This window comes from Gallinula chloropus, assembly GCF_964237585.1.
Source record: "Gallinula chloropus genome assembly, chromosome: Z".
Taxonomy (NCBI): domain Eukaryota; kingdom Metazoa; phylum Chordata; class Aves; order Gruiformes; family Rallidae; genus Gallinula; species Gallinula chloropus.
The window spans coordinates 30,623,750-30,650,792 of record NC_140089.1 but is presented as its reverse complement, the minus strand read 5'-3'; the positions used below and the strand labels follow the sequence as shown (position 1 = coordinate 30,650,792).

Here is a 27,043-nt window from a genome sequence, read left to right as displayed (position 1 = left end):
ATTAGATGTTAGGAAAAATTATTTTACTGAAAGACTTGTCAGGGCCTGGAACAGGCTGCCCAGGGGGTGGCTGAGTCACCTTCCCTGGATGTGTTCAGAAAAAGGGTAGATGATGTACTTAGGGATATGGTTTAGCATAGGATGGGAATGGTTGGACTTGATGATCTTCAAAGGTCTCTTTCAACCTTGTGATTCTGTGATAATGAGAGATTTTTTTTTTTTTTTAAGCAGTTAGGAGTTACAGGACAGGTAAGATCTGCACAGACCATCAGACTATTTTCAGACATCCTTTCCTTCTTATGACTCAATACTAATACTTTTTTTAGCATGTTGCCGCTTCTGATTGGATGCTGCCTGTAAACACTAAGATACCTCCAGAAAAGGATCAGTAAATATCAACCTGTTTATGTATAGGAACAATCTACATATTTTCAAAAATGTAAACAAGAACCATTAACTGTGAACTTACAGCTGGTGGGCTTTTGCTCTTGTCAATATACGTGAAGAGTTCATACAAGACCACACCAAAACTCCACACATCTGAGGCCACGGAAAATTTGCTTTCTGTCAGAGACTCTGGAGCATACCTGTAACACATGGAAAAAGGAATATTGTTCTGAGTAACACATGTATTTCTGTTTTTAAAGATGTTTCCTTTAGTAGGACTGGGGTCTTTTTCATTAATAAGTGTTCTTTGCTCATAGGTATTAGCATGCTCTCATTTCCTTCCACTACCTTCATTAGTAAATATTCTTTTATTAATATATTGTTAACTGTATTGAAAACACAAACCACTTTAAACATAGTGATAACTATATCCAAGTTTGCTTTTTCCTCACAACAAATCTGTAGATTTTCTTTTTTTTTAAATCTGTAGTGCAAGTAAACAAGATTTTGATGTGGTAAGGCCTGGAAAGAAGAGTAACTATAGCCAGTAAGTATCCTTCCACCACTTTCAGTGAGGCCTGAACTGTGTCCCAGGTAATTCTGGACTTGAATTTTACAACTCCCAATAACATTTACTAAGATGCCGTTTTGTATTACTTATCCTTCAGACATGACATTTTTACAGCGCCAAGGCAGACTAAAATATAGACTAAAATTTCATATACAGAATGGCATTTTCTTTTGCTATGAGGAATTAAAATAGCTTTTGTCACAGTTATCTGTCAGAGTATTTTCCAAGGTATTTGCAAGTCTGTATAGAATAAAAGTGTATCTCTTGCATTCTGAATACAGTCTGTCAATTTCCATTTCATAATCCTTCAGTCTCCCACAGGCTACACAATGCAGTCTTTCCCCTTCCAAGCAAAGTGCATTTTGGATTAACTTAGATGTTCTTCTAATATTAACATCTACCCAAATATTCAACACAGCACTTCATCTTCATAATTACAGCCCATGGGATTTAACCTGACTTGGTCAACAGAAGGTCTATCCCTGAGGGCCAGTTTAGGCTAGATATTAGGAAAAAGTCTTCACTACAAGGGTGGTGAGGGACTAGAACAGGTTGCCCAGAGAAGATGCAGATGCCACCTCCATGGAGGTGTTCAAGGCCAGGTTGGATGGGGCCTTAAGCAGCCTGGTGTAGTGAGAGGTGTCCCTGCCCATGGCAGGGGGGTTGGAACTAGATGATTTGTAAGATCCCTTCCAACCCAAACCACTCTATGATTCTGTGATTCTATCCAACAGATCTCAGCTAGAAGACATGGGCAACCAGTGTTCAGGGAGCTGAAAGGTCCAAAACTTTGAAAGCATCCTGTGGAATGGTCCCTTTTAGATTTTTTACACTTTCACTATCTTTCCTGTTGCAGACCTTTTCTTTCAAATATTGTGGTAATTTGTGTGTGTGTGTGTTTGGAAAAGATGTTGAAAAGTCCTACATGTTGCTTTGTGAATTCAAACAACATGCATGTGACTTTCACGATGCTGGGCAACTGACTTGGAGTTTGAACTTAAGAATTCCACAACATGTAAAAATAATTGCTGGAACTGCACAAATTGAAAACATGCCATGATTTCATATACCAAAGGAAGACTTACCAAAATATAGGGCTTTCACCAGGTTCTTTTACTTTGTAGTACTCTTTGTCTTGTGGCAAGACTTTTGTCAACCCAAAATCTCCAATTTTAACTCTGTTCTCATTCTCCACCAAGATGTTTCTGGTTGCTAAATCCCGGTGAACGTATCTTTTTGTACCCAGATACTCCATGCCCTAGGTGTGAAGTACACAAACACAATAGGAAAAGAGTTACTTTTGCCACTAACAGGCTGCACTTTCCCTAAAGGGATGAAATAAGGTCAAAGTTAAAACCAAACAGATAGTTACCAAGATTTGTGTGCTTAAACGTTTGTCTTCTCTGAGGAGTTACTCTTTCCAAAGATAACGACTTTCCTTAATGGAAGGGAGACTGAGCACCTATCAGGGACAACCGTTTGTGGATTACATAGGTAGATAGTTGCTACAGCTCCTTTCTGTGGCCAAATAGTTTGCTGGTGATAGAAGGAAAATAATATTTGGGCTAAGCTACACTGTCCAGGGCACCTGAGAAGACTGATATTTAACCATTTCATTTGATCTTTTTTCTTCACTTTGCACGTCTGCTTTCCTGTTTGCTTTATGGAACTTTTTATTAGATTCCTTGAATTTCACAACTATTCTCTGGCTGTAGTCCTACCTGTGTGTCTTGTTTCTTTTCTGTATGATACATTATTCACCAACACATTTCTACTTATTGTTTTATTTCCATGGGTTGCTGTAACAGAACACCACTCTGAAGCGATCTCACCTTTTGCTGCTGATGATCCCTTCTTACCAATGCATATAACTATTTTTCCTAACAGTGGAATATTGGGAAAAGCCAGTGTGTGCAGTGGCATTAGTAAAAAAAAAGGATCTTACCTAGACAGCAATAAAGGGTAGAACAGAAGTTGACAATGCACAGTGTCAAGACATACCCCGCTCACACATGAAAACACCAAGCAAGCTGTCACTGTCAGAGTTTCATAGGACAACATCTCACTCTTCACAGCTGAAGAGCAATAAGGTATGCTAAGAGCATCGTTGAACTCAAAAGTTCTGAACATCAACACAATACTATTCAGGTGGAAAGACTGCTCCGTTTATCTTTTGTAAGTGAGAAAGGCCAGGAAGAAGTCGAGTCCATCCTCGCCTGGCTCTCAGACCTGTTGCCTCCTCCCAGCAGCGCTAGGTGGCATTGCAGTTCGCTCACATCGCACTCCCAGGCCGTTCAAAAGTGCCCGATTCTTCCTTACTCGCTGTTCTTCCGTACCCCGTCCCCCGTTACCCGCTGCTCCTCGGCACCCACCTGCCAGCCGCTGTCCCCACCAACACCCAACCTGGCTTTTTCCAGGCGGGACTTCTGAATGCTGTAACTCTGTATTACTCCTACATGCTGTACTGAAAGCAGTCCTAAAGAGTCTCCGAGCAGAGAAGTGGAAAATACCTATTCTGAGAGAGGTACTTCATTGAGATTATGCAAATTCTAAGAGGATACTGTGACACTCTTCTAAGGGTGGAGTCGAGTTTAATTATGTGATTTCAAATGCTTCTGCTTTAAAGGTGGGCTCTTCGGCAAGGACACCTGAAGCATTTTAAATCTGTTTTTCCACCATTTAATGCTTATTTTTAGCATCTTCTATCAGTCAACATTTACAAAATGCAGGGCCAAAAAAGCAAAGAGCATCCCAAAAATCAGATGCACAGAGAATTTAATTTCCTTATTTGACATTCTATTGTCACAATTCTTTAAAATCGAATGTAGTCGTATTGCTTGCCACCAGACAAGTTGTACTAACAGCATCATCTGCATCAGATGAGAACTGCACTAATTTTCATCTACAGAAGCATCAACAGAGCAAATGTCACTTCTGAAAATTCTACTTTTCACAGTACGAGATTTGCACCCAAAAAGGTCAGGAATCCTCTCCCAGTATTGTAGCAAGGAAGCAAAACACAGCAAGAGAGCAAACAGGCTCAGTCCTCAGGTATGGGCACACCTTAATTTCTCTCATACATTCCGAGAAGAGCAGCAAGGCAGAGGGAGAAAGATTTTGGAAAAAAAAATAACAAAATAACAAAGTGACAGAAATAGCCAGCAGAAAGATAGGAGATGCTGGGAGAGCCAACACTGAGAAGCAAAAGTAGCTAAAGGGGGAAATGTGATCAAGTTAAAAAGAACAAGGAAAAGCATTCAGATTCCCGTTATGTAATATTAGGTACTCACTATGTTATTAATGACGTTGTTTTGAAGTAACAGAATCCTGGAGATTAGAGTGAAGTCTTAAAGGGAGCAATAGAACCACTGCTTTGCAGGTCATACAACAGTGCAAAGCAACTCACACCTGTAAATCTTAGATTTTGCTTCCCTTAGAAATGAAGAAAATACACTTCTTTAAAAGCAAGTCCTATATACAGACTTTCTACTTTGTCATACTCTGTGTACCATGCTTTGTCACATGGAAGCAGGATGTTTTCCTACTTAAGTATCTGCAGAAGGTGTATTTTACCTTCCCTTCCTCTTGGTTGCTGCTTGATACTTAGGAAGCAGTGATTTCGTCTGCTATTTTGATTTTTCATCACCATTCTGAAGACCTGTAATATTTCAGTGCTTCTTTCATGCATGTGTATACACACACATATGAAGAACCTTTTTATTTGTACTTACAATTCCTTTCCCAAAGTTTCCTACTATACTTGCACTGCCCACAGAGGACAAAACCTACCTTCCAGTCTCAGCCTCAGAGACCAGGATCCTAAGATACATTGTCACTGTTGTTCCTTCAGGCTTTGGATAAAGCTTTAGGTAAGGCTGGAGGACTGCACAGCTGCTTATAACAGTGCAGGGTAGGCAACCTAAGATCCTTCATAGGCTAAGATGGCTACAGCATAAAACAGCCTTTGCATGTTCAAAAATCCTGGCTGCATCCTTATTCTGTGAAAGACTCACTGTGACCATCCTCCTAGGTGGTGCTGTTAGACTCCTCCTGCTCTTTGCTTCAAGGAAGATTGCTTTCAGTGACTTAACTAGCACTGTAATAACAGCTGCAGAAATAAGAGAGAACTTCTTATGCCTGTTACTGGAGAATGACTTCTTGTTTAGGAGGCACAGATCAGAGGGCTTTTTAACCCTCCTGGAGCAGGTGGTCCCAGGTTCATCCTTCCTTTCTGTGAAAAGATGGACACTTGCTGCCGACTTGTGAATATTTTCTGTTTTCCAGGCTCACTGCACATTGCTTGGCCATCAAGGAGTTTTTGCTGAAGATTACTCACCTGCTTCAGTGTGGTACATTAAAGGTGCATGCAGCAGGTTCAGTAGCTACAAGGTTAACCAAGTCAGTCCAGTTTCAAGCAGGGAACTACCAAGCTCTGTTCACCAGGTAAAAGTTTGAATGCCTGCGTATCTCGTCTCAGGCAGAGACTCTCTTGCATCAGGTCTTTTCTGGGGACATTGCAGAAGGGAAAGTCTTCTGCTCTGAATGTGGCAAGGCACAACTACCAGACATAAGGCTGTGGGCTACATACCCTGAAGAATGCTCATTAATTTTAAGTAACCTACTGTTTACAAGTCTCTGATGTGGGTACTGGGGAAAGGAATTTAAAAGTATTTCTGGTACACGCCTTGAGAGGGTGTGGGGCATGGTGTTCTTTAGTTTTTCATTTTCTCTTCTCCTCACCTCCCTTGCACAACCCTCCCCCACCCCCTTTTTTTTTCTTATCCCAAACCACTGAACATGCAATGAAAGATCAGGTGTCTGTACTTCCTTGTATCTAAAGCATAGTAACAGAATAAAACCAGGGTAGGCATAAGCACTCTTTCTGAGAAATGAGGTATCTCAATAAAGATCAGATGTTTCCCCCCTTTTCAGAATTTCATGATGTTCAGTACCAGTCATTAAGACTAGCAAATTTATTGCAGCTTTAGGCATTTCCATGGCCTCCAGTTTTTAATAGAGAAGTCACCTGTCTTTGTCCTTTCTGCTAAATAAGCTAATATTATTTACAGTGTAAACAAACTTCAATGTATATATGTTGTTATAGTGGTTTTCTAGCTGAATGTAGAAGTTCTGCCTGTGTTAATATGTTCTGCAAAATTTTATTTTAGCTCTCATTAGGGAGAAGAAAGGTTTTAATTCTTGTGAATGAAATATAAGCTAATCTAAGCAAACTGAAAATTAAGCAAAAATAAATCAAGTATGTTCTGCCTCAGTCAGCAGATAGGCCAATCTCAGCATCCTGAATTAAGATATTGAGAAATTAGTCCAGTTCTTGAGTATGTGAGTCTGGAGTATTGCTACTTTTTTTTTAAGGTTACGCAGTACTAGCATTCTAACAGTACTATAGAAGATACACCAAAAAAACCCAAAGATTGTTGTTCTGAGACAAATGAGATGAGAACAAAAGATACAAAAATCTGTTGAGAAAAATAACAATAACCTGCAATTTCCTACCTTGCATATCTGAGATGCATACAGCAAAAGCTTCTTGTGGTCCAGCCTCTCCTTGTGTTTCTGCAGATAATCTCGTAAACTTCCATATGGTAAATATTCCATAATTAATCTCAGATTCCTACGACCTTTTACAACAAGAACAACAAAAAAATACACATTTTTCTGTCATTTTGAATTATGAGTTCTGAAATACAAATATTTACAAAAGCTAACAGAAAATAATCCCAATACAAAACCACTAATTCATTACATGCACATCACTATGCAACTTTTCATATATTAGTTAACTGCACTTGCTCAGGAAATGCCATTTATTCAAACACAACAGTAACATGGATAAACTGGATATACAGAGCATCACTAATCAAGATCATCTTAACAGTACTTCAGCTACTATTGCTCGCCAAAGCAAAAGTATACCTGTGTTTATGTATTTTCTCTTCATTGCTGAGCTGAAACTCAAAATGGCAACTGACATCAACTAGTCACCAATTTTACCATCTTTAAAAACGTTGATCTGATTTTTGAACCCAAGACTTGTTCTTTTTATAGCAGCATAAACGATACTTTCATTCTACAACTTTAACAGCATCAACAACTCCAACACGCTTGTTTCTGAAACTCTTACCTGTCTAGTCTTTTATTGAATGGCCTGTACAAGACTTGGTAATGTTCACTCTGGAACATTACATTGAGCAAACAAAAAAAAATGGTTGCATTTTCCCACCTAAGCCTAAATTCTTTTGTAGAAACACTTTTATGCTTTAAGATAAATAAACTGGGTAACTAGTCAAAATGGTACTTTCTCTTAAGCAAATTATGCGGTGAACTGACTGAATAAAATGTCCATCTTGTACTGAGTAGTAGTATCTGACACCAGTTTCTTTGATTTGTACTCTAAGTATTGGTAAAGTTAGGACAAGTCAGTGACTTTCAAAAACACCTTCCCGAGTTTCTCAGTATGCATACTTAGGTGGACATCTAAAGGTATATCCAATATAGCACATACCTGCACTGTAGCACACTCCTTTGTATTTGACAATGTTATCATGCTGCAGAGATTTAAGGATTTCAATTTCTCTTTCAAAGTCCCTAAGGTGCTCTTCTGTGCTATGTTGCAGTTTTTTCACAGCCACCACCTCTCCGGTATTATCCTGCAGCGGGTCATACCGACACATCTCAACACTGCCAAAATTTCCCTAGACCACAAATGGAAATACTTGAATTAAAAAACAAGTCCACATCATGCCTCTTTCCCAGTGCTTGCTCATACTGCCTTAGTGCTCACTCTGTTAACATTAAGAAGACCTGGATTGAGTGAAATGGCACAAAACCTCCCTGAGAAAAAGAGTACAGGGTCATAGGTAGCAGTTCTATAGGAATACGAAGCATTCTATGGAAGGAAGCAAACTCCACGGGATGAAACAAGGAAAAAGGGAGACGGTGACGTCCACTCATTTTCCCCACCCTCTTGACAAGTTTCCACCTGCACTTCCAAGCTGTCCGTTGGCATACTCCTTTATCCACAATTACAAATTCCCTTCATTCTGGCTCCTTTTGGCTCTTAATTCTCCAGTTTCTTGGTGGTTCTCCCCCATTTGTTTCAAAGTTCTACCTTCTTCCCTTTCATTATATATATTCTATCTCCTTTTATGTAGTTATCACCTGCCATTCTGTTCCTCTCCCCATGCTATGCTGCCATTTCCAGTCAACAACCAACCATCTGCAAATAGCATTTATGCTACTCGGCTTTCAGGCTTGCTTTCACTAGTGCTTGGACCCAGAGGAATTCTAGAAAAATGGTATTTGGTGGAGATTTGCCAACTGCACTTGGTCATCTGTCCAGGCATGCTTTCACACAGCCAGGCTGCAATGACTTTTAAAACCAGTAGTCAAGGCTGATTTCTAAAGCCTAAAAAGCTCAAGACCTACATACACCCTGAAGATACTACTGAATGCAGGGACTCTGCATTCAGACTTCTCAGTACGTCTGCTCTGAAACATTTTTAAGTGAATACCAACTATTAAAAAAACCCCAAGAGCTCTGCATTACTGAAAAAAGATTTTAGGCTTTCAGTGTGACCAGATTCATTGTGGAGGTCAGCAGCCTTTTTTCTATCTAATGACATCGTGATACTGAAAAAGAAGATTTAAAAGGAACTGCAGGCTGTGGTCAGATATGACTGAAATTATTGGTTTCTCTAAGGGTTTCAATATAAATGGTGAATATGGGATCATCAGAAGACAACTGAAAAAAGATAGAATTTTTAAATATCCCACCTTTCCAAGCTGCTGTAAAAACTTAAGATGCCTTTCTTCAAATTGGGTTGGGTCCCGATCTTCAAAAGCACCAGAAAATCCAAGCGCTCCAATTCTCATATTTGGCAACATATCACTTTCTGTCAATAGCTCGTAATCTGGTGGGTAGGAAGAAGGGAAGAGAGAAAGGGAACAGAAGGCACAGAAAAGCAAATAGGAGAATGAAGAAACAGTACATTCATGGCATCTACCTTTGCTGGCTTGTGCCAAGCTCAGTAGAGTATGAACAATTAATTTCTATGAATTATTTTTGCAGTCAAAGACAAAGATATGTTACAAAAAAGCCAAATAACATGTCTTGACTCATAACAAGTCTTGCTTTAATTTTCCAATTTTCTTTTTTTTTTTTGCAGGCCTGTTGTACTTCAAATTTAGCAACTTTTGTAAAACAGCTCCACTACTCCAGAGGACAGAAATGTAAACTTCATGAAGCCCTGTGACAACATGCATCTTCCTCTTGGAAGAAGTAAAGGTTATGCTTTTTTCTCTCAATAACATTATAAAAGACAGCCACCAACATAACACACTCGGTTAAGAGACTAGAATGTTTGGGATAGATATCAACCAAATAAAAAACCAGCTTTGAATGATAATGCTAACATTTAATGTGTTCTGTCTGAGAACAGACTAAAAAGTGGTAACATAGTGTCCTTAACATAGAGAGGCTGTGGGTCAACACCAGAAAAAGGAAGGGACCACATGAAAATGAACCATTAGGAATCAGGGCTCTTTTTTAACACAGACTGACCTGGAGTGAACAAGCTATTCAAGTCACGTATAATTGCTCTAAATGAAGGTCTGAAATCTGGCTCATAATCCATACAGTTGTTGATAAGGTTTGCTAGCTCTGTCCAGTTGGGTGCAGGAAGCTGGTGCCTATCTTCATAAAACTGTAGTTTCTGGAATTAAATAGATAAAAGCCATTTTCAGATACAACCAGGAAGAGCTGGCAGAAGCCTTAACATTCTTCACCAGGGCAGACAAAAAATACAGCTCTCAACCTAAACTTATCTCACCAAATATACATCTGACCAAATTACATCAACAGCCAAGGCTGACAGTGTAGCAAGACTGGCGTAATTTAATCAGTTCCAGAATTCCCAGTCAGTTACTGGTGGAAGATAAGAGAGTAAAGAATGCTGATGAGAAAAATGTTGTCGTCTTTGATGGTAATTTCATAAAACCTCAACTGGATGGGTCCAGAAAATTCTATCCACCTGTGAGCTGGCTGAGCTCCTCCAGCTGTAGGCAGCTTCATGAATATTATGAAAGCATGCAGGTTAGTACAGAGGAGGAGGGTAACTTCTTAATACCTGTATATTTATAAGCTACATCTTGGTGGACCTTGGAGCTTATGGCACAAGCTGATTACACCCCTCAGAGATCAAGCTTTGAGAGAAGGTTACCAGCCCATTTATAAAGATAACACTGCAAGTCTCCTTTTACTGTAGTAAAGGAAATAATCTTTCTGCTTCCAACCAAGGAAGCAAATACATAAGAAGCAATATTTTAATGGAACACATTTCCCCTCCACTCCTTGCCCTGAACTGAGACAAAGTTAATATTTCTGGTTTAGCTAAAACAGTGTTTGCAGCACAAAGTCCTATACTACTTAAGATGTTTAGTTACTAGACTAATGCCAATTAAAATTCATGTACATTGTTAGAAGTACTTCTTGTTTCAACAAAGAGCAGAAACATGAACAAGAGAATTCCGGCAACACTGTAATTTGTCCCCATAAAAATCAAAACAAACATCATAAAGACAAACCTCAAATCATCACCTCTGATCATTATCTGCTAGTAGAAGCCTCCTTTTCCTACAGTGGTCATGGGCCACACCACTTCATATGCTGATACTGTTGTAACAACAGATGTCTTAAATTATAAGTGTCAAAAGACCTGCTGTGACTGCAGACCCAGTAACACTTACTCTTGAGGAATCCAGTGCACTCAGAGGTTTGTCTCCTCCACTACATATTTCCCACAAGGTAGTACCAAAACTCCATTTGTCTGTGGCCAGGCTTAATTGTTTGGGATTCTCAATGCATTCAGGTGGAACCCATGGTATTCGCTCAAGAAGAACTGTGCAATCACACAAAGGAAACATGTTAAGATGAATAATAAAAGATGATATATTTGATTCTGTAAAAATTACTTTACTCTGTGTATGTATTTCATTCTGGAATGTGCTTTTAGCACCCCTCCAAGTTTTTGTTCCTGCCTAACAAAAAAAAAAAAAAGCTACAGAATAGATACAAAAATAGTATTTATGACTCAGAATGGATGACCATTACTTTTATTGCAAAATGAGCCTAATGCTATAAAATTACCTTAGTATCATTTCCACATTATATTTTTGCTCCAACTTCTGTATTTCCCCCAGCACTACCAAGATTTAGTAGCTGTCACAAAGGAACTAGATGGCAAAGAGTAAGAAGTACTTTGCTAGAGGTTGGCTCGTTCTTGCCCAGCAAAAGGCATCATAACAAGGAATTGCATACAATTTGATTTCCAAGCTTTTGACACTGATTGTAGTAACAAGTTAAAAGATGGTATTGTACTGATGTAGCTCCTTAAAATGAGATCTTGTAAGATTAATGTAGGCTTCTCATTATAAAAGGTAGATTTTAAATAGGTTATTGGAAAATAATTACACTGCCTTATTTACAGTCTCTTAGGTGAAGTCTTTTTTTTGGCATGTATAATTGCCAAGTATAAAGTGTGTTCATTCTCCAAAATTATTAAAAAGACTAGATAAAGAATAGTAAGGCACCTTCAGTTTCATTAACATAACAATCTTGCATACACTCATCATTCCTTTTAATTTAGTGAATTTTGCTGTTTATAAAGCATTAGAACAGCCTCAACAGCAGATAATAACCCAGTATATTAACATTTTCCAATGGCTTCAGTTATTCATCAAGAAATCCACTGATGATTATTTTCAACTGCTAGGCAGCACTTTCGAAAGTGCATTTACTTTCAGCTCTGAAAGCTCCTCCAAACCATAAAATGCAACAATTTAATCTTGATCAATAATAGGATACTAACTCCAGCAGCTACTTGCATGCAACAGACTTAGTCGTGGTACATTATAGTGTACTAATAGTACTACCTCTGGAAAAAACAAAATAATCAACAAAACAAACCAAAAAAACCACCTTGAAAAAGAGAACAACAGGAAAAAAACCCTCACACGACAGAAATGTGGCTTTATTTCCTGTAGCTGTTTGCTGGTAAAGAAGATGCACTCAAAACTGCTGACTAGGGCTGCAGAGATTATTTTAAAGTGACAGATGGATGAAGGAACTTAATATAACAGAAATCCCTTAGTTAGCAGTCAGAAAAAAAAACCAACCACCAAACTTAGTTTTCAAGCCAGAAGCAGTAAACAAGAAAGCTGACAAAGACTTACTATCTCTTGGCAAAACTGTAATACTGATGCCAGGGTCACTTAGTTTTATAAATGGAAGGTTTCCAGACTTTCTGTCTTCCTCTCTGATAAGCAAGATGTTTTTTGCACAGACATTTCCATGAACAAGGCCTTTATCCTCCTAGGAACAGAAATGCATCTTTTACATACTGCCAAAAAAAAAAAATCTTACAGTTGAAGAGGTATTTAAAACCCAAAATTTTACAGCAGGAGTGAAACATCAGCAAAGAAAATAAATATCAGATCAAGTTGATCAAATCTCAGACATTTCAAGAGTTACAGTTTCTAGCCAATTTTCATTACCTTTAATTACCTAAACTTTGAAGTTTAAAACTATTTTATGTTTATTAACTCAGAAGCATACTGATCCATCAATATGATCATTTAAACTGTGTTAAAGGAAAGATGAGTCTAGTCACGTATCTTGAACAACAGCTTCTATGTTGCATTAAAGATACTGTAAGGTTGGGACCTAACGCATATGAAGGCTTACTAACAGTTTGAACACCATCCTAGCACAAACTATTTCTTGGTAGTGTTAGTAGTTAACATTCAGCATCATGAGTTGAAGTGGGAAAACTAGGAAGGACTGAAATATAAATAAATACTGGAAATGTGGCTTTATTTATGTACTGAAACATAAAACCTTAAAAAAAGACTGGGAAATTCAATTACACAAGATACAAAGGTCTGTCCTTGGCTATTCACTATTTAGTATATGGCCAGCTTATTTTCAAATACCCTTCAGAGTTTCAAGAACTAGGGTAATAGCTCAGTCATTCTACATGTATTAGGCTGAAATGCTTGAATTCAGACATTAACAAAAGTGAAGGACAAACTACTTACCAGAAAATGCATGGCTAATGCCAGCTGTTTGGCGACTTCCAGCTTCCACAAGATATTGATAACATTTTTGTTCTTTTTCAAATATGTGTCCAAGGATCCAAATTTTACATATTCTTGTACAAGGATGTCTGATTAAAATGGTAAAAAGAGAAACAATTTCAATCAAGAACAAACAGAATTTCAGTACAGTGTCATTACCCATCTCTTTCCTTGATACCTTGTCGGTGAACCATGAATTTGAAACTATATGACATCTGAGTATAGCCACAAATACTCTGTGTTCTTTATATTACACTTCAGGGTGTGGAAATTCACCTAATTTATTCTCAAACACAAAATAACTAGATTTTTTTTTTAAAAAAAGAGATAGGTTTCCACCTTAAGTTCAGTCAGTATCCCTCCACCCTCACTTGAAAGGCATTCTAAATAACATAACTCCAGATAAAGCATAGTAATATAGAAAAATATCAGTGTAAGTTGACCAATACTGTCAGCCAAGTCATCCACATCACAGTCGTTTACAATCTATATTCTTAGTGAAAAATACGACGCTTTGCTGCCAAAAGATGCTCTTCTTGAAAACAGACTAAGTGGTGCACTAAAAAGTGTGTGTCTATGTATCTATATGATATATGCCTTCATACAGTCATCCAGTGATTAGCCCAAGAACCAAGATCCATTTCACAGTACTGCAGTCTTCATCAGCATCAAGACATTGATTTCAAATTGCATGACTGAACTCCTGCCCTCAGCTGCTAGATGCTCACATTTCAATGCTTCACATTTAGACTCTAAAGACTCTGGAAACTAGTAGTACTATATTTAGTCAAAATTATTTTTTTAAAAAATAATTTTATAGACAACTTTTTTTAAAGAATTATGTGATTTTAATCAAATCCATGCATCAAATGTGTAACCCACAAAAAAAAAAACAAACCACCAATCAAAAAACCAGCCTCTCTTCCTATTTCTTAGTAACTGACTCTTACTAAACTGCAACAGGTCTCCTGCCTCCAGAAACAGAACCATCTATAGAGGGCAACTGTGATCTAAGGAATAAATAGTTAACCATGTATCTCTTTTGATAATGTATTTTTAAATTATATACTTGATCTACCTGAAATTTTATATATAGTCCCTGTGCATGGAACAATGAAGAAACTAGAAAGAACACTCATAGTCATTTTTGCAAAGAAAGGGGTGTAACGAGCTCTTGGCCAAACACAGTGCTGTGCCTTTTACAGCCTCCTCAGAGGATAAAGTCCTGACACAGAATCCACCCCTCCTTTTGCAAATTCCTTCTCTTGGTGCAGGCAACCATCTATATAACATGCTTACACAGTTTTTAGAAGATGCTTCCATGTGTTACTAATTTTTAATCACAGAGAAAACATGGTTTTAGGGTAAACTGACATTTCAGCCCGAAGTCTGAATGAAGAAGAAAAACTGCCAGTGCGAGACTACGCAGGCCATGTCCGAGGACAGCCCAAACAAGCATGCTGCAACTGCCCAAAAACTAGGATTTCATTACCAGATGTTATAAATGTGTATCAGGTGTTAATAAAAAAAAGCCTCTTCTATGAATAATCACAAAGTAGTAAGCTACACCGAAAAAGCTGCTGAAGGCAATGCAAAGATTTTACTCCTGTTAACATTCTGCAATGTTTTTACTGAAGTAATGGAACCTCACGTTTTCAGAATGAGACCTCTGACCCAAACTCGCCAAAACTGTGTTCATGTTCACAAAGTCAGGAGTGGCAGTTTCTGTGTTTCTTATCACAGTAAGTGAGCACTTTCTTGGCTAGCCAAGCACTTTCCTTTCTAGCTAACCACAGCTGACACTACGTAGAGGTGTAGTTTTTATGGCATTTCAAAAGCTAGTTTCAGAAGTTCAGCAGAAGCTCCCAAAAGTGAGATCCGCAGATAGAACACACACGACTGATTCATTTACAGAGGTTCCCACTCACACTGACTCTATTTACACAGTTTTTTCATTTTCTTTATCACCATATTACTAGATCTCAGTAGTAACACTACTGTAATGTTAACAGCCAGTATGACAGGTTGTTTTGGGATTTTTGCTGCTTTTACCCAGAAATAATGGCAAATCCTAATGACAGCTGCATAAAATTAGTACAAAAAGGTAACTAATTTCTACTTACTTTCCTCTCCACACACGCAGACTCCATAATTTAACACCAAATGTTTGTAAGAAAGCTGGCTCATCATACTTGCTGCCTCAAAGAAGGACTTTTGAGGGAAAAGGGAGAGAAATTGAGAGCGAATAAAACCCAGTGAAAACAAAACCCCAAAACATTACATGATTTCTAATACATTTATTAAAACCACATGCATTTTAAAAAACATTTCAAATTCTACCACGCTGCAAAGACCCCGTGTAACTTATTTTATATTGTTTGCAGTTGTTTTAGGGTTTTTTGTTTTAATCCACATTGCATAGAGGTTAGCAATCTTTTTGTGCAGGCAGGTATATGTCCACATCTCAAATAGAATTTTTCTTCCATTCCAGTTAATTCAGTAATGTAAACATCAGATAAATTCATGATGCGCTATTCAGTTTCTGATTTATTCTTTCAAAATGTTCAGCTTCCAATTTATTTCTTAATAGCATGTTAAGTAAAAAGACAAGAAGTATTATATCATTCATCCACTACTCCAAGACTGCACCTAACCTTGCCAAGAAGGTTTCTGATGTTTTGATTTTTAGTCATTTTTTAAATTCTCTTCAGTGGCATCCTTAACTACACTTGCCTGTGTACTAATTATTCACCCACCAAAAGATAGTCAAAATTAGCACATTTTCCTTCAGGTGACTCTTTGTATTTCTGTACTCATAGTTCTTTTAACACCTGTTTTTCATTTAAGTGTAGAATGTATTACTCATCAAAATTAAAATTCGGTTTTTATAGCTTCTTAATTGTTTTCAATTGTCCAAAGAGTCTGCCTACATTGCTTATGAACATTAGCTAAACAGAATGTCTTTTCCTTTTTTGCTTATATTTTCATACAGATTTGTGTTAAATAACTGAAAAATGCAGCAAACAGTGCACTGGTTCTCTTGGACTGCTGTTAATACAGCTAGATTAATTTGGAATTAAATAGAATTATATCCTCAAAGTAAACAATAAACAGTCATATAAAGCTGTATTAATACATTAAGCATTACTACATCTTAAGTCTTTCAAATTAAATTCTCACATACATGATCTTGGGCTAAATTACATTATGAGCATATTTGTTTTTACATAAAGGCATTTTGGGTTTGCTCACAGCTTCACTCAAACAGTGAAAAGTGAATACAGATGATTCTACATATGGCAAGTGTTTCTCATACATAAACACTGCTATTTTTTATGACTTGATGTAAAACATTGATTTTTACTGGAGAACCAGTATGATCCCAGAACACTGAAGACACTCTACCAAAGGAAAGTAATTTTACATGAAAGTTGAACCTCACCCATACATAATGAATTTGCTGGTAAAGGTAATTCTGTGGCCATACCACCTCTCCTTGGTACTTTTATTTTACCAAGAAACTGTTCTCTGGCTTTCCATGGGTACCTCTGAATTCTCTGGTGGACGGGGAAGAGAAGGGAAACGAAGTACATAGGTGTACTTCCCAAAGCCAGTCTCAAATTCACCCTCCCAGAGTCACAAGGCCAAGAATGAGCTTGGTTCAACATACAACCCTCTGCCATATAACAAATACTCGTTTAGTGTAAGAAAAGCAACGCCCAACATAGCATGGACAAATGTTCTATAGCAGTTGATCACACCGACCTCAGAGTAGTTTCTGTGCACTTTATCCAGCACCTTTAAAAGGACTTCAGTTTGATGGAGCTGGCCATAGTCTCCCACTTCTTTCCTTATACCTTTGAAAATCTTAGTAAATGTGCCCTGTCCAAGACTCTCCTCCTAAAAACCAGGAAGAACACAGATGTGGAAAAAATCAGCCATCTCTACCTGTTTTGCAAAAGATCTCACAAGCACCCACCCTAAGTAATGCATATGCAAATCCTTACAGCTAGCCCAACTTGAGTGTGTCAGGCTAAGGGGACAGAGAAGCATCTATATCAGAAACAGCTTAAATCTTTGCTTATTTTTGGGATCTTTGAGGAGTCAATAAAAAATAACTTGCTGCAAGAACCAGAGACAAAGAAATTGCTGTGAAGATGTAATTAGACATCCCTAGAATTAAAGAAAACAACACCTGCTTCAGTCAAATGGACACTTCTTGTACATTAAAACCAAATAATTTATATTAACAGAATTTGAAAAAAAATTACCTTTTGTCTCATAACTCTAAGGAAAGATTATAGCTCAGATAAGGCTTTTTAAAACTTATATTGATTTTTAAAAAAAATCTCACATGTACTAAACCAACCATCTGCAGAGGAAAATATTACTAATGGACTTACAAATATCAAATCCTCATTACGAATTTTGTGAAAGACCATCTGGTTGACATTATTGTGTCTCTGTAGTGTAGGTGATGAAGGTACGTCAGAGACACTATTGCTTCTGAAGACTAGGAGATTCGATTTATCTGGGAGAAGAAAAAGCATAGGGAAAAGCAAAACAAAGTAAATTTATACAACTAAACCAAAATTATTTCAGAAAGATTATTAATTAAAAGCTTTTAATAAAAAAAAGACGATACCAAACTGAGATCAGTTTATGCAAAATGTCACAGAGTATTTCATTAAACAAGTTCAAAGTCTGATTTTTTTTCTAATCAGCAAAAACACTTAGGTTCACTGAGCTAATTTGGGTTTCTTAAGTACTCCTACTTGTGAAAAATATTCTGAAAATATACCTGCCTCCTTTCATATTTTAACTTCTGCAGCATTTGTAATAACAATTAGGGATGGAAAAAGGGGATGTAAGTCACCTTATTCTATATAATCAAGTCATTCTATTGAAGCCACGTGTATCTTTCTGAGTTCTCTTTAAAGCTTTTACATTATTTTTTCCCCAGCAGCACTTTAGTGATCCTATTTGCTTTATGTTTACCAGAGTAATTATTCTTTGAGTGATTTTGAAAAAAGCCTGTCCAGAAGGTAGAGCAGTTCTGTTAGTAAACTAACGCTGACAGGAATGCATTTGTGGGTACACATATGCATGTGTGATCACATTTATTCAAAAATTCTGATGCATATGCCTTTTTGATGGAAATAAGTTTACAAATTTATTCTCTGTAATGTATGTTGTTACTTGTCAAATCCCTTTTCTAAGCTTTTGAATCCATTGGCTAATCTCAATCAAATTTGAGGTATAAATTGTATCAAATAGTTTGTTCTCTCAAGTTTTTGTTGAAATAGGGACTTGGATAGAGACAAAGACTAATTAATACTAACTGTAAGTAGTATTACTTATAATAAGAAAAAAAATCAGATGTTACCAGAATTCATAAAGGAGAAAGATAATATGCAAAACAAAGCTGGGAAAAAAAAAACTACTGTAAATTTCAGACAAACCCAGTCTGTGGGCAGGAGCTCTATTCCATGTGTATTTCTTCGGGCTAAAGAGAAACGGAAATCACACCACAGCCTTGGTGTAATTCAGCTAAAATGTCAACAAACAATGAAAGAAATTCTTGGGCACTGTTGGTTCCTTCCTTACGGAATTATCCTCAGTGAGAAATGACACATTTAGTACCTCTTTCCTTCTCAAGACATGAAAACACTTCATTGAAGAGAAAATACCGCAGCACAGAATCCACTGCAATTAAGAAATTAGTTTTTCTTCTAATCATGAAACTGGCTACCTTGATTCTTTCTGGGGGACCACCAGTAAGAAAGCGGAATTTGGCAGACAATAGAACTGAAAGGTGTGACTAAAATGGTAAGTCAGTGAAATTTAAAATAAAACCCAAACGACTCAAACATGCATCTCTGCCTACATGAGACACATTCAGTGTTCACTGATTTGTAAATCTTTACTTTAAAAATTGGAAACCCTGTTGCTTAGAAATCATCTTTCTCTTACCTTTTGGTTTTGGAGGACAGCATTTGATGAACTGGAAAATTATGCTGTCTGAACGGACAGTTTCTGTCTGGTAACAGGTCAAGAGATCCTTCAGGTTACTGAAACTTCTCTTGGTTCCACTAAGATTGTACTCCCCGTTTTCATTCTTCGTAATTAAGCAGTGCTTGTAATCAGTGGTATTCTCACGCTGAAGAGATTTTTTTTTTCCATTGAAAATAAAATTTATCAATACTTAGTATTTCAAAGCTTATATAAATGTGTATAGCACTCTACTAACTAAAGAAAGGATACTCAAGCAAAATACTACTATATAACTTGTTATTCTCACCATGTAATATTGATTCTGAGAAAACATGATTGATTCCACTCCCATCACAGGAATTAAGTGTGCTGATGCTAAGGAACAACAAGTGTTATGAAATCCACAAAGATGGATCTGAGAAAACAGGTAACAGATCCTGGGAAAAAATCCTTCATGGGTAGTAATACTAGCTTATTTACTCTTACAGGGGGTAATAGCAAAACAAAATGTTGTTGGAAGCATCAGCCCAAATGCTCACGCTCTGTGTTGATTTGGTAAGCATTTTGGTTTTGCCTCAGCCAGCAGCTGAGCACTATGCAGCTGCTCTCTCTTGGGGGGCAGGAAGGGAAAAAAAAACAATGCCAAATCGTGGCTTGGGATAAGGACAATTACTGTGACAGCAATGGGAGGGAGGAATAACAATAATAGGACTTTTATAGCATAACATACAAAACTGATGTTACACAATGCAGTTTCTCACTGAACCACACAGCTCAGACCGTACAGCTCAGAGCTGTCCCAAAACAGGACGGCCCCCAAACTGCACGTCCTGGAACCATGTGCTCCTCCCCCACCAGCCCAAATTTATGCTGAGCATGACATCATGGCATGGAATAGGAATTTCCTCTTTGCCAGTCTGGGTCACCTGTCCTGGCTGTGTCCCCTCCCAGCTTCCTGAGAGCCCATCACCCTCTTGCTAGCGGGGCAGTGTGAGAAGCTGAAAAGCCCCTGACTGCTGGGCAACAACTAAACCATCAGTGAGTTATCAGCACTGCTCTCACCCAACTCCCAAACACAGCACTGCACCAGCTGCCAGAGACAAAACCAACTCCACCCTAGCCGAACCCAGAACAAGATCTCATCTGTATTTCTGTTTTTCTCCCATTTACAGTGCAGTTCTAAGCAGCTAGCCCCTAGCACAAATTTTCACTCTGCATTATTTTTATAATGAGTCTTGAAAAGTTCCTATTAAACATTTTTAAACAAGAGGAGCTCTTAATAGTCCTTTCAAGGTCCTTCATGTCAATGCTGTGGAAAATGTTCCAACAAACTCTGAATCTCAAAAGCCTTCTAACAACTTGACCAGAAAGAATCAGAATAAGAAAAAAACAAAACGAAACATGGCTAGGTCAGTTAATGGCAGGCTTAACTCACAAGCTTAACTCTCAGACTTTTAACTCACTAAGCTTGCTTAGGAGCTGGTCTCTTAGCCTAAAAAATTCCTTATCAAACATACCTCACTGATTGGACATAATTTTTTTATGAAACTGATCTTACAATGGCTGTTTACTTCTCCATGCACACAGCAACACTGTTATGTCATTTTCAGAGATGTCCGTATCTCTGGCAGTATTTGATGAACTTGTTAACTTGCTGCAGATCAGCAAGAAACCCCATGTACTACCTTCCCTTGTTAAAAAACTTAAAGGTAGCTCTGTTATTTAAAGAGAAGCTCATACTTGGAATAAGATCGTGCTATTATGTAAGAGCAGTATTAAAGTACTTTATTATCATTAGCTGCAATCTCACAGAAGAGGTACATCTGGTTCTTCAGCTGCATGGGAATTACAGGCATTTCAAGGGTGACTCTCTAGCTGTCACCAGATCCAGCAGGAGATTTGTGCTGACCTAACAACACAAATAACCTGGCTGGCCCAGCACTAGGGATGGGGACAGGACCCAAACCCAGAAGACCCCATGAAGGAGAAACACTCTCGGATCACCAAGGGTTGAATACTCAGTCTAAGGCCTATTTGGGTTTGTGGGGTAGTGGTGGGGGTAAAAATCCCAGGAAAAAATCCAGCTAACCCCCCCCAAACCTTAACACCCCCCCCAAACCAAAAATCAAACCACCCCATCACCCAAACTTTTACTACTGTCTGAAAAGCCATGTCACCATCCCCAGAACTCTCCATCTCTCTTCTCTCCACCTATTTTGTTCTCCTACTCATATGGTATGTCATTAGCAATTCTTCACTATACAAGTATTTTCATGTTTCTCCCACAACCCTGAAGCTGGTCAATCTGACAGCAGTAGCTACACATTAGACAAACATTCTGAAGTGAAAATTCATAATCATTCACTGAACATCCCATGCTTATTATTGTAACACAATGAAAACTATACAGATATTATCTAAGGTAGAATACATACCTCTATGGCAAAGGTGAGGAAGTATTTCCTAAAATCTTTAGGACTGCAGCGAAGGACGTAGAAACCAGTCTGATTGCCTGCTTTCTTCAGTTTACCGATAGCAAAGTCCATGCTGTAGTAAAAAGAAAATGTTTAATATTGCCTAATTTCAAAATCCAGGAATATCAGAGATTGGCCAGTGAGCACTATTATCAGATATCTAAATACAGTGACAATTCAAACTCTCAATTTTTCAATTTTTTAAAGCTTTAAGTTAATTTTTTCCCCTTTATTTTCCAATATTCAGGTGGCTGCTTAAATAGAGAGCAATATATAAAAATGCTTAACGTTGAATACACCACAATTATTTGATCACAAATCTTACAGCCTAAATATATATGTATACCCTTAGACTTATGATATGACTTTCAATATCCACTATGAAAGAAGCTGTTCTCAAACTGCCTAATAAACAAATTAAAATTAACAAAATATTTGTGTCGGTGAAAAATGCAGATCTAACAAGAAAGAGGAGTTGAAATAAAGCCTTTAAAATTTTTCCCTTAAAAAAGACTTGCTGACTGATTATTTCTATCTATCTCACTGAATGAGAAATATACTGAAATAGAAAGGTTGCATTGAAAATCCTTCTAAACAGCCCTAAATAAAGGTCAATATACAGCATTAATCATCAGTACAAGAAACGTGATTGGAATTGTATAGGTCTCCATCCCACTCTTCCCTCATCTCTTCTAAAGGTTATAGCACCCATCCCTCTTGGGAAATTTACAGCCTATTCTGTATTACCTGAAGAGTCAATGTTAGTTTCATGCAACTAACATATCTTGCATATACCAGCTTTCAAACTTTCTGCATCCAAAACAAATACCCATTTTATTCTGTCTAAAAAAACATTTCTAAGGTCCCAAGTGTGCTTCTGCAAACAATAAACAACACTGTATAAACTACTAAAAAACATAATCAATGAAGGTACTGAATTCTTCCTCTACAAAGACCCTAAAAAAGGAGGCAATATTCCTTAAAAACAAATTCTCCAATTTTTAATGAATAGTAGTTTGCTGCAATCCTTGCTCAAATATCAAATGGTGTTATGTGAATTTGCCTTTTTCTCCTTGACAACTCAGGTAATATAATTGCTACAGGCTGCAGGAAAACATGAGATCCTCTATGACACTGTATGTTGCTGCCATGGTAGTAAATACAACTCTGTAAAATCAGTGTCATGACTTTGCTGTCTGTTCTTGAAGAAAAAAGAATTCTGAGGGAAGAAAATTCAAACCAGAATCTTTCAGTTTATTTTCCTAATATGTCAAGAAGGCATTGTATTTTGTAAAATGGAAAATAAGAAAAAAGTAAAGCATTTTACATTACATAAATTGAATAAATCCACATTTCAAGACGTCCATCATGTTTCAGAGTCAACTCAAGTTCATCTTTCAAAAATAGTATCGTGTGTTACTAATTGCTTACAGAATTGGTCCATGGCAGTTGCTTTGGATGTTTTCAAGGACTGATGGTGGTGCTACTTCTTTACACAGATAATGGTGTGCATCCGCAGTTAATCTGTAATATCCATCAATTAATGATACAAAGGAGAGAGCTTCTCTTAGTGACTGAAATTCAGCCTCCTGTTCAAATTGCCGTGGGAGAAGGGGAGTGGAGGAAGAAAGAGAGAAAGATAATTTAAATTTTTAATAGGCAAAACAAAATTCCTGGATATGGTAATGGTATAAAAGATATAAGTATATGCATACATTAAAGATATCCAGCCTGTTTATGGCTACTGTTTGTATACTTCTATGTTCTTGGTGCCACCAAAAACTTTTTAGCAAATGTTCAATGTTCACATTAATCCAAACCAAACAAATATGCTGTAAAAAAACACCCTCTTACTCTAAATACAGGAAACAGCAGATGAATGCTGCTGACAAGATGGAAAATTTGAAAGGGAAAAACCAGGTAGATACAACTCAGCATTGCAGACACCTACCTACTGCACTGGCATCACTATATTAGTTTATTTCCTAAAGAAAAGCCTTCCCTTATCAAAGATGTATGGGGTTGTCTTCATGTAGCAAAAAAAAAACCCCACCCTCTAGGAAAGTATCTGCCTGAAAATTTAAATAGTTATCAGCAAAATTATTGGCTACACATCCAGACTGGGGGCTGAGATGCTGGAGGCCAACCATGCTGAGAGGGATTTGGGGGTCTCGGGTGACAGCGAGTCAAACGTGAGCCAGCAGTGTGCCCAGGCAGCTGGGACGGCCAACTCTATCCTGGGGTGCATCAAGCAGGGTGCCGCCAGCCTGTACAGGGAGGGGATTGTCACGCTCTGCACTGCGCTGCTGCGGCCTCGCCTTGAGTGCCGTGTGCAGTTTTGGGCGCCTCAGCACAGGAGGGACGCGGAAACATTGGAGAGCGTCCAGAGGAGGGCAACAAGGATGGTGAAGGGTCTGGAGGGGGAGTCTTACAAGGAGAGGCTGAAGTCCCTTGGCTCCTTCAGCCTGGAGAAGAGGAGGCTGGGGGAGAGAGACCTCTTGGCGGTCTACGGCTTCCTGACGAGGGGGAGCGAAGGGGCAGGCCCCCAGCTCCTCTCTTTGGTGACCAGAGATAGAACCCGAGGGAACAGCGTGAAGCTGAGACCGGGCAGGTTTCGGTTGGATGTTAGGAGGAGGTTCTTTACTGACAGGGTGGTCGGGCACTGGAACAGGCTCCCCAGGGAAGGGGTCACAGCCCCAAGCTTGACTGAGTTCAAGAGGCACCTGGATGGTGGCTGGCCCTGTGTGGAGCCAGGAGTTGGACTCAATGATCCTTATGGGTCCCTTCCACCTCAGAAGATTCCATGAAAAACTCACTTTCACTCTGTAGCACCGCCTAACAGAACAGGCTCTAGCACATGCTGCGTAAGTTTGGCCATGACACTGGGGATGCACTTAGTGGCTAAACATAGTTCCTTGGCAAATTCTTTGTTAGACAACAATAAAAGCTGGTGCTTTTGATTATGTACCAAGAATTTGTAGTCCTCAAACTCCTTATTAAAACAGGAACTGGAAACAATTATCTTTCTAGTGGTTTCAACAAGATCAGAACCTCCCCCTGCAAACATCAGACCTAGAAATCCGGTCATTTTCTTCAATCCATGTATCTTAGAACTGTGTAAAGTACATTTCTATAATGAATTCTACTAGCTATATAAGAGGTTAAACAAACTCAAATTCTAATTTACACATCAGCTAATTCTGGCGTGTAAAGTGTCCACACACAAATCACAAACAAAGCAGCAGCTACTGTGCTTTTTCCTACTGTCATAATCTTCAGAAGCTTTATTTAGACAGGCTCTTAAACCACCAGTTTCACCCTCTGAATCACTTAACTATGGCTGCTGAGAATTTTCCAGGAGAAATTTAGTAAGTCAAAACTAAGGAAGGCTCCTCCACCAATCTGAAAAACTTATGCTCTCAGCATCATAGATGCACATCACAGATATTCCTGTTATTCTTTTGTTTCAATAAAAAGCCTTTAAAAATTTGCAATTCTTAACAAGTCATTAATTCTCTGCCATTAATCCAGTAAATGAATGTGAATCACAATTCTACTATAAATGAAAGTAAACCACATGCCTCTTTTTAAAAGCGCCATTAGTGAGACAATGAAACTAGTTAATGCTTATTCAAATATATTTTTTTTAATTTTTAAAAATTACTTAAAAGTAATTTTTGTGTACTACTTTAGACAAGTAGTACACAAGCTGTATGCAGCTTTTTCACACACACACAGAAGGAAGCTCCCTGGTCACATAAATGTCTGAAATGCGGAGCCCTGAAGGTCCACAGATCAGTCACAGAGGAAATAACTTGTATTGGGTTTGCATGGCAAGGCTTTGGTGGCAGAGGGGAGGGCTAGAGGGGGGGCTGCTGCAAAAAGCTGCTGGGAGCTTTCCCATGTCTTTATCCACCTGCAGCCCATAGAGGACCCCACAGCAGAGCAGGGAGATGCCCACACTGGAGCAGGCTCCTTGGCAGGACCTGTGGGCTTGTGAAGAGAGGAGCCCATGCTGCAGCAGGCTTGCTGTCAGAACTTGTGGCCCTGTGGGGGACTCACACTGAACAGTCTGGTCCTGAAGGTTGGACCCCATGGGAAAGACCCACACTGGGGCAGAGGAAGAATGTGAGGAGGAAGGAGCAGCGTGATGCCACTTGCAAAGAGGAGGAAAGTTGAGCCCGAGAAGAAGGGGGATGGGGGGAGGTGTTTTAAGATTTTGCTTTATTTATTATTCTAATCTGATTTGAATGGCAATAAACTAAAATAATTTCCCTGAGTTGAGTCTGGTTTTGCCTGTGACAGTAACTGGTGAGTGATCTCTCCCTGTCCTCATCTCGACCCCAGGAGTTTGTCATTACATTTTCTCTCCAGATGAGGAAGGGGGCTGGGTCAACCCACCACACAACTAGGTGATGGTAACACCTCCTGGAAAGCCTGACTCAAGTGCAATGCTGGAGTTCAAACTGAAACAACCTTTTACATTAATGTATAAAATACTCTCTTAAGATCTACTTCCAATAATTTTAGACAGTAAAATAAATGTAAAAGTAAAGAAATTATTTTGTCCCAGTGCTGATTTTTTGTATATCATCATTCCTTTGGAGAATTTTGAAGCCTTTTTAAATGTGTTGGTCAGTGGCAGACAGCTTGCCATGACAGCATGACAACAGTATGTTTCATAGCTAAGAACACAGACTCGGGTTTAAGGTTCCCAACAAAGAAAAGAACCAATCTGTTTATCAGAAATTACCTTCCGCTACAAACACCTATTCCTACTTCAGCCTATGCACAGAATTTTGAATGCAAAAGACCTCTGGTGTTCTGATACACTGCTGTTAGTGCTGAAATGTGTTTAGTTTTACCTCATGCTTATTTAACATGGTAATTGGTTATACAACACTATAAATACCACAGCCATCGTGCAGTCTGCTCAAAGCGACCTCTACTTGAAAAAACAGTGAGCAAAGTAAACAGACCAGATTCTTGCTGTCTTGTTTGTGAATTGTGACGATTCTTCTCTCACTGGAGCCTTCTTGGCTTGCTTGTTTAATGCTGACATCAATGATATCAGGAAAATCACAGTACGTTTGTAAATCCTGCAATAAATGTGGGTTATATAATGTCAATAACAAATAGCAACTAAAAATCCACATCTATTTTCAGCACTAGAATTCCTACAACTCTGAACTTGTAAGCTAGCAACAAAGGGGATCATAAAATCTTAAATATGCCACAAAAAACAAAGGGACTTTGTGTTGTGTTTATGTGATACTCACTAGAAGCATGAATTAAAAAAAAATGCACAAAGATCCAGGAACCATGAATGGAAATACCCACATATGGGTTGGGGTTTTTTATATTGCAGATATTTTTTTCTCTGTATTATTTTGTGAGGATTAGCAATGGAAGATTTTGTTTAACCTTGTGTGTGGGTGTGTTTGGGTTTTTTTTGAGGACTTAC

The 27,043-nt window shown here is 38.3% G+C and overlaps 1 protein-coding gene across 1 annotated transcript in view; it reads right to left on the bottom strand.

The window, feature by feature from the left end:
• JAK2 (Janus kinase 2) overlaps positions 1-27,043 on the bottom strand; it is a 48,190-nt gene that overhangs the window by 5,623 nt on the left and 15,524 nt on the right. Inside the window, exons 6-21 of the mRNA XM_084278166.1 lie at positions 26,559-26,678; positions 23,011-23,168; positions 21,541-21,652; positions 19,085-19,271; positions 17,515-17,642; positions 16,877-17,011; positions 15,235-15,322; positions 13,073-13,200; positions 12,209-12,347; positions 10,724-10,875; positions 9,540-9,690; positions 8,753-8,889; positions 7,482-7,671; positions 6,473-6,597; positions 2,044-2,216; positions 470-587 (exon numbers count right to left, since the gene is read on the bottom strand). Of these exons, the coding sequence (XP_084134292.1) occupies positions 470-587; positions 2,044-2,216; positions 6,473-6,597; positions 7,482-7,671; positions 8,753-8,889; positions 9,540-9,690; positions 10,724-10,875; positions 12,209-12,347; positions 13,073-13,200; positions 15,235-15,322; positions 16,877-17,011; positions 17,515-17,642; positions 19,085-19,271; positions 21,541-21,652; positions 23,011-23,168; positions 26,559-26,678 (2,241 nt within the window). The remainder of the gene's footprint in view (positions 1-469; positions 588-2,043; positions 2,217-6,472; positions 6,598-7,481; positions 7,672-8,752; positions 8,890-9,539; positions 9,691-10,723; positions 10,876-12,208; positions 12,348-13,072; positions 13,201-15,234; positions 15,323-16,876; positions 17,012-17,514; positions 17,643-19,084; positions 19,272-21,540; positions 21,653-23,010; positions 23,169-26,558; positions 26,679-27,043) is intronic.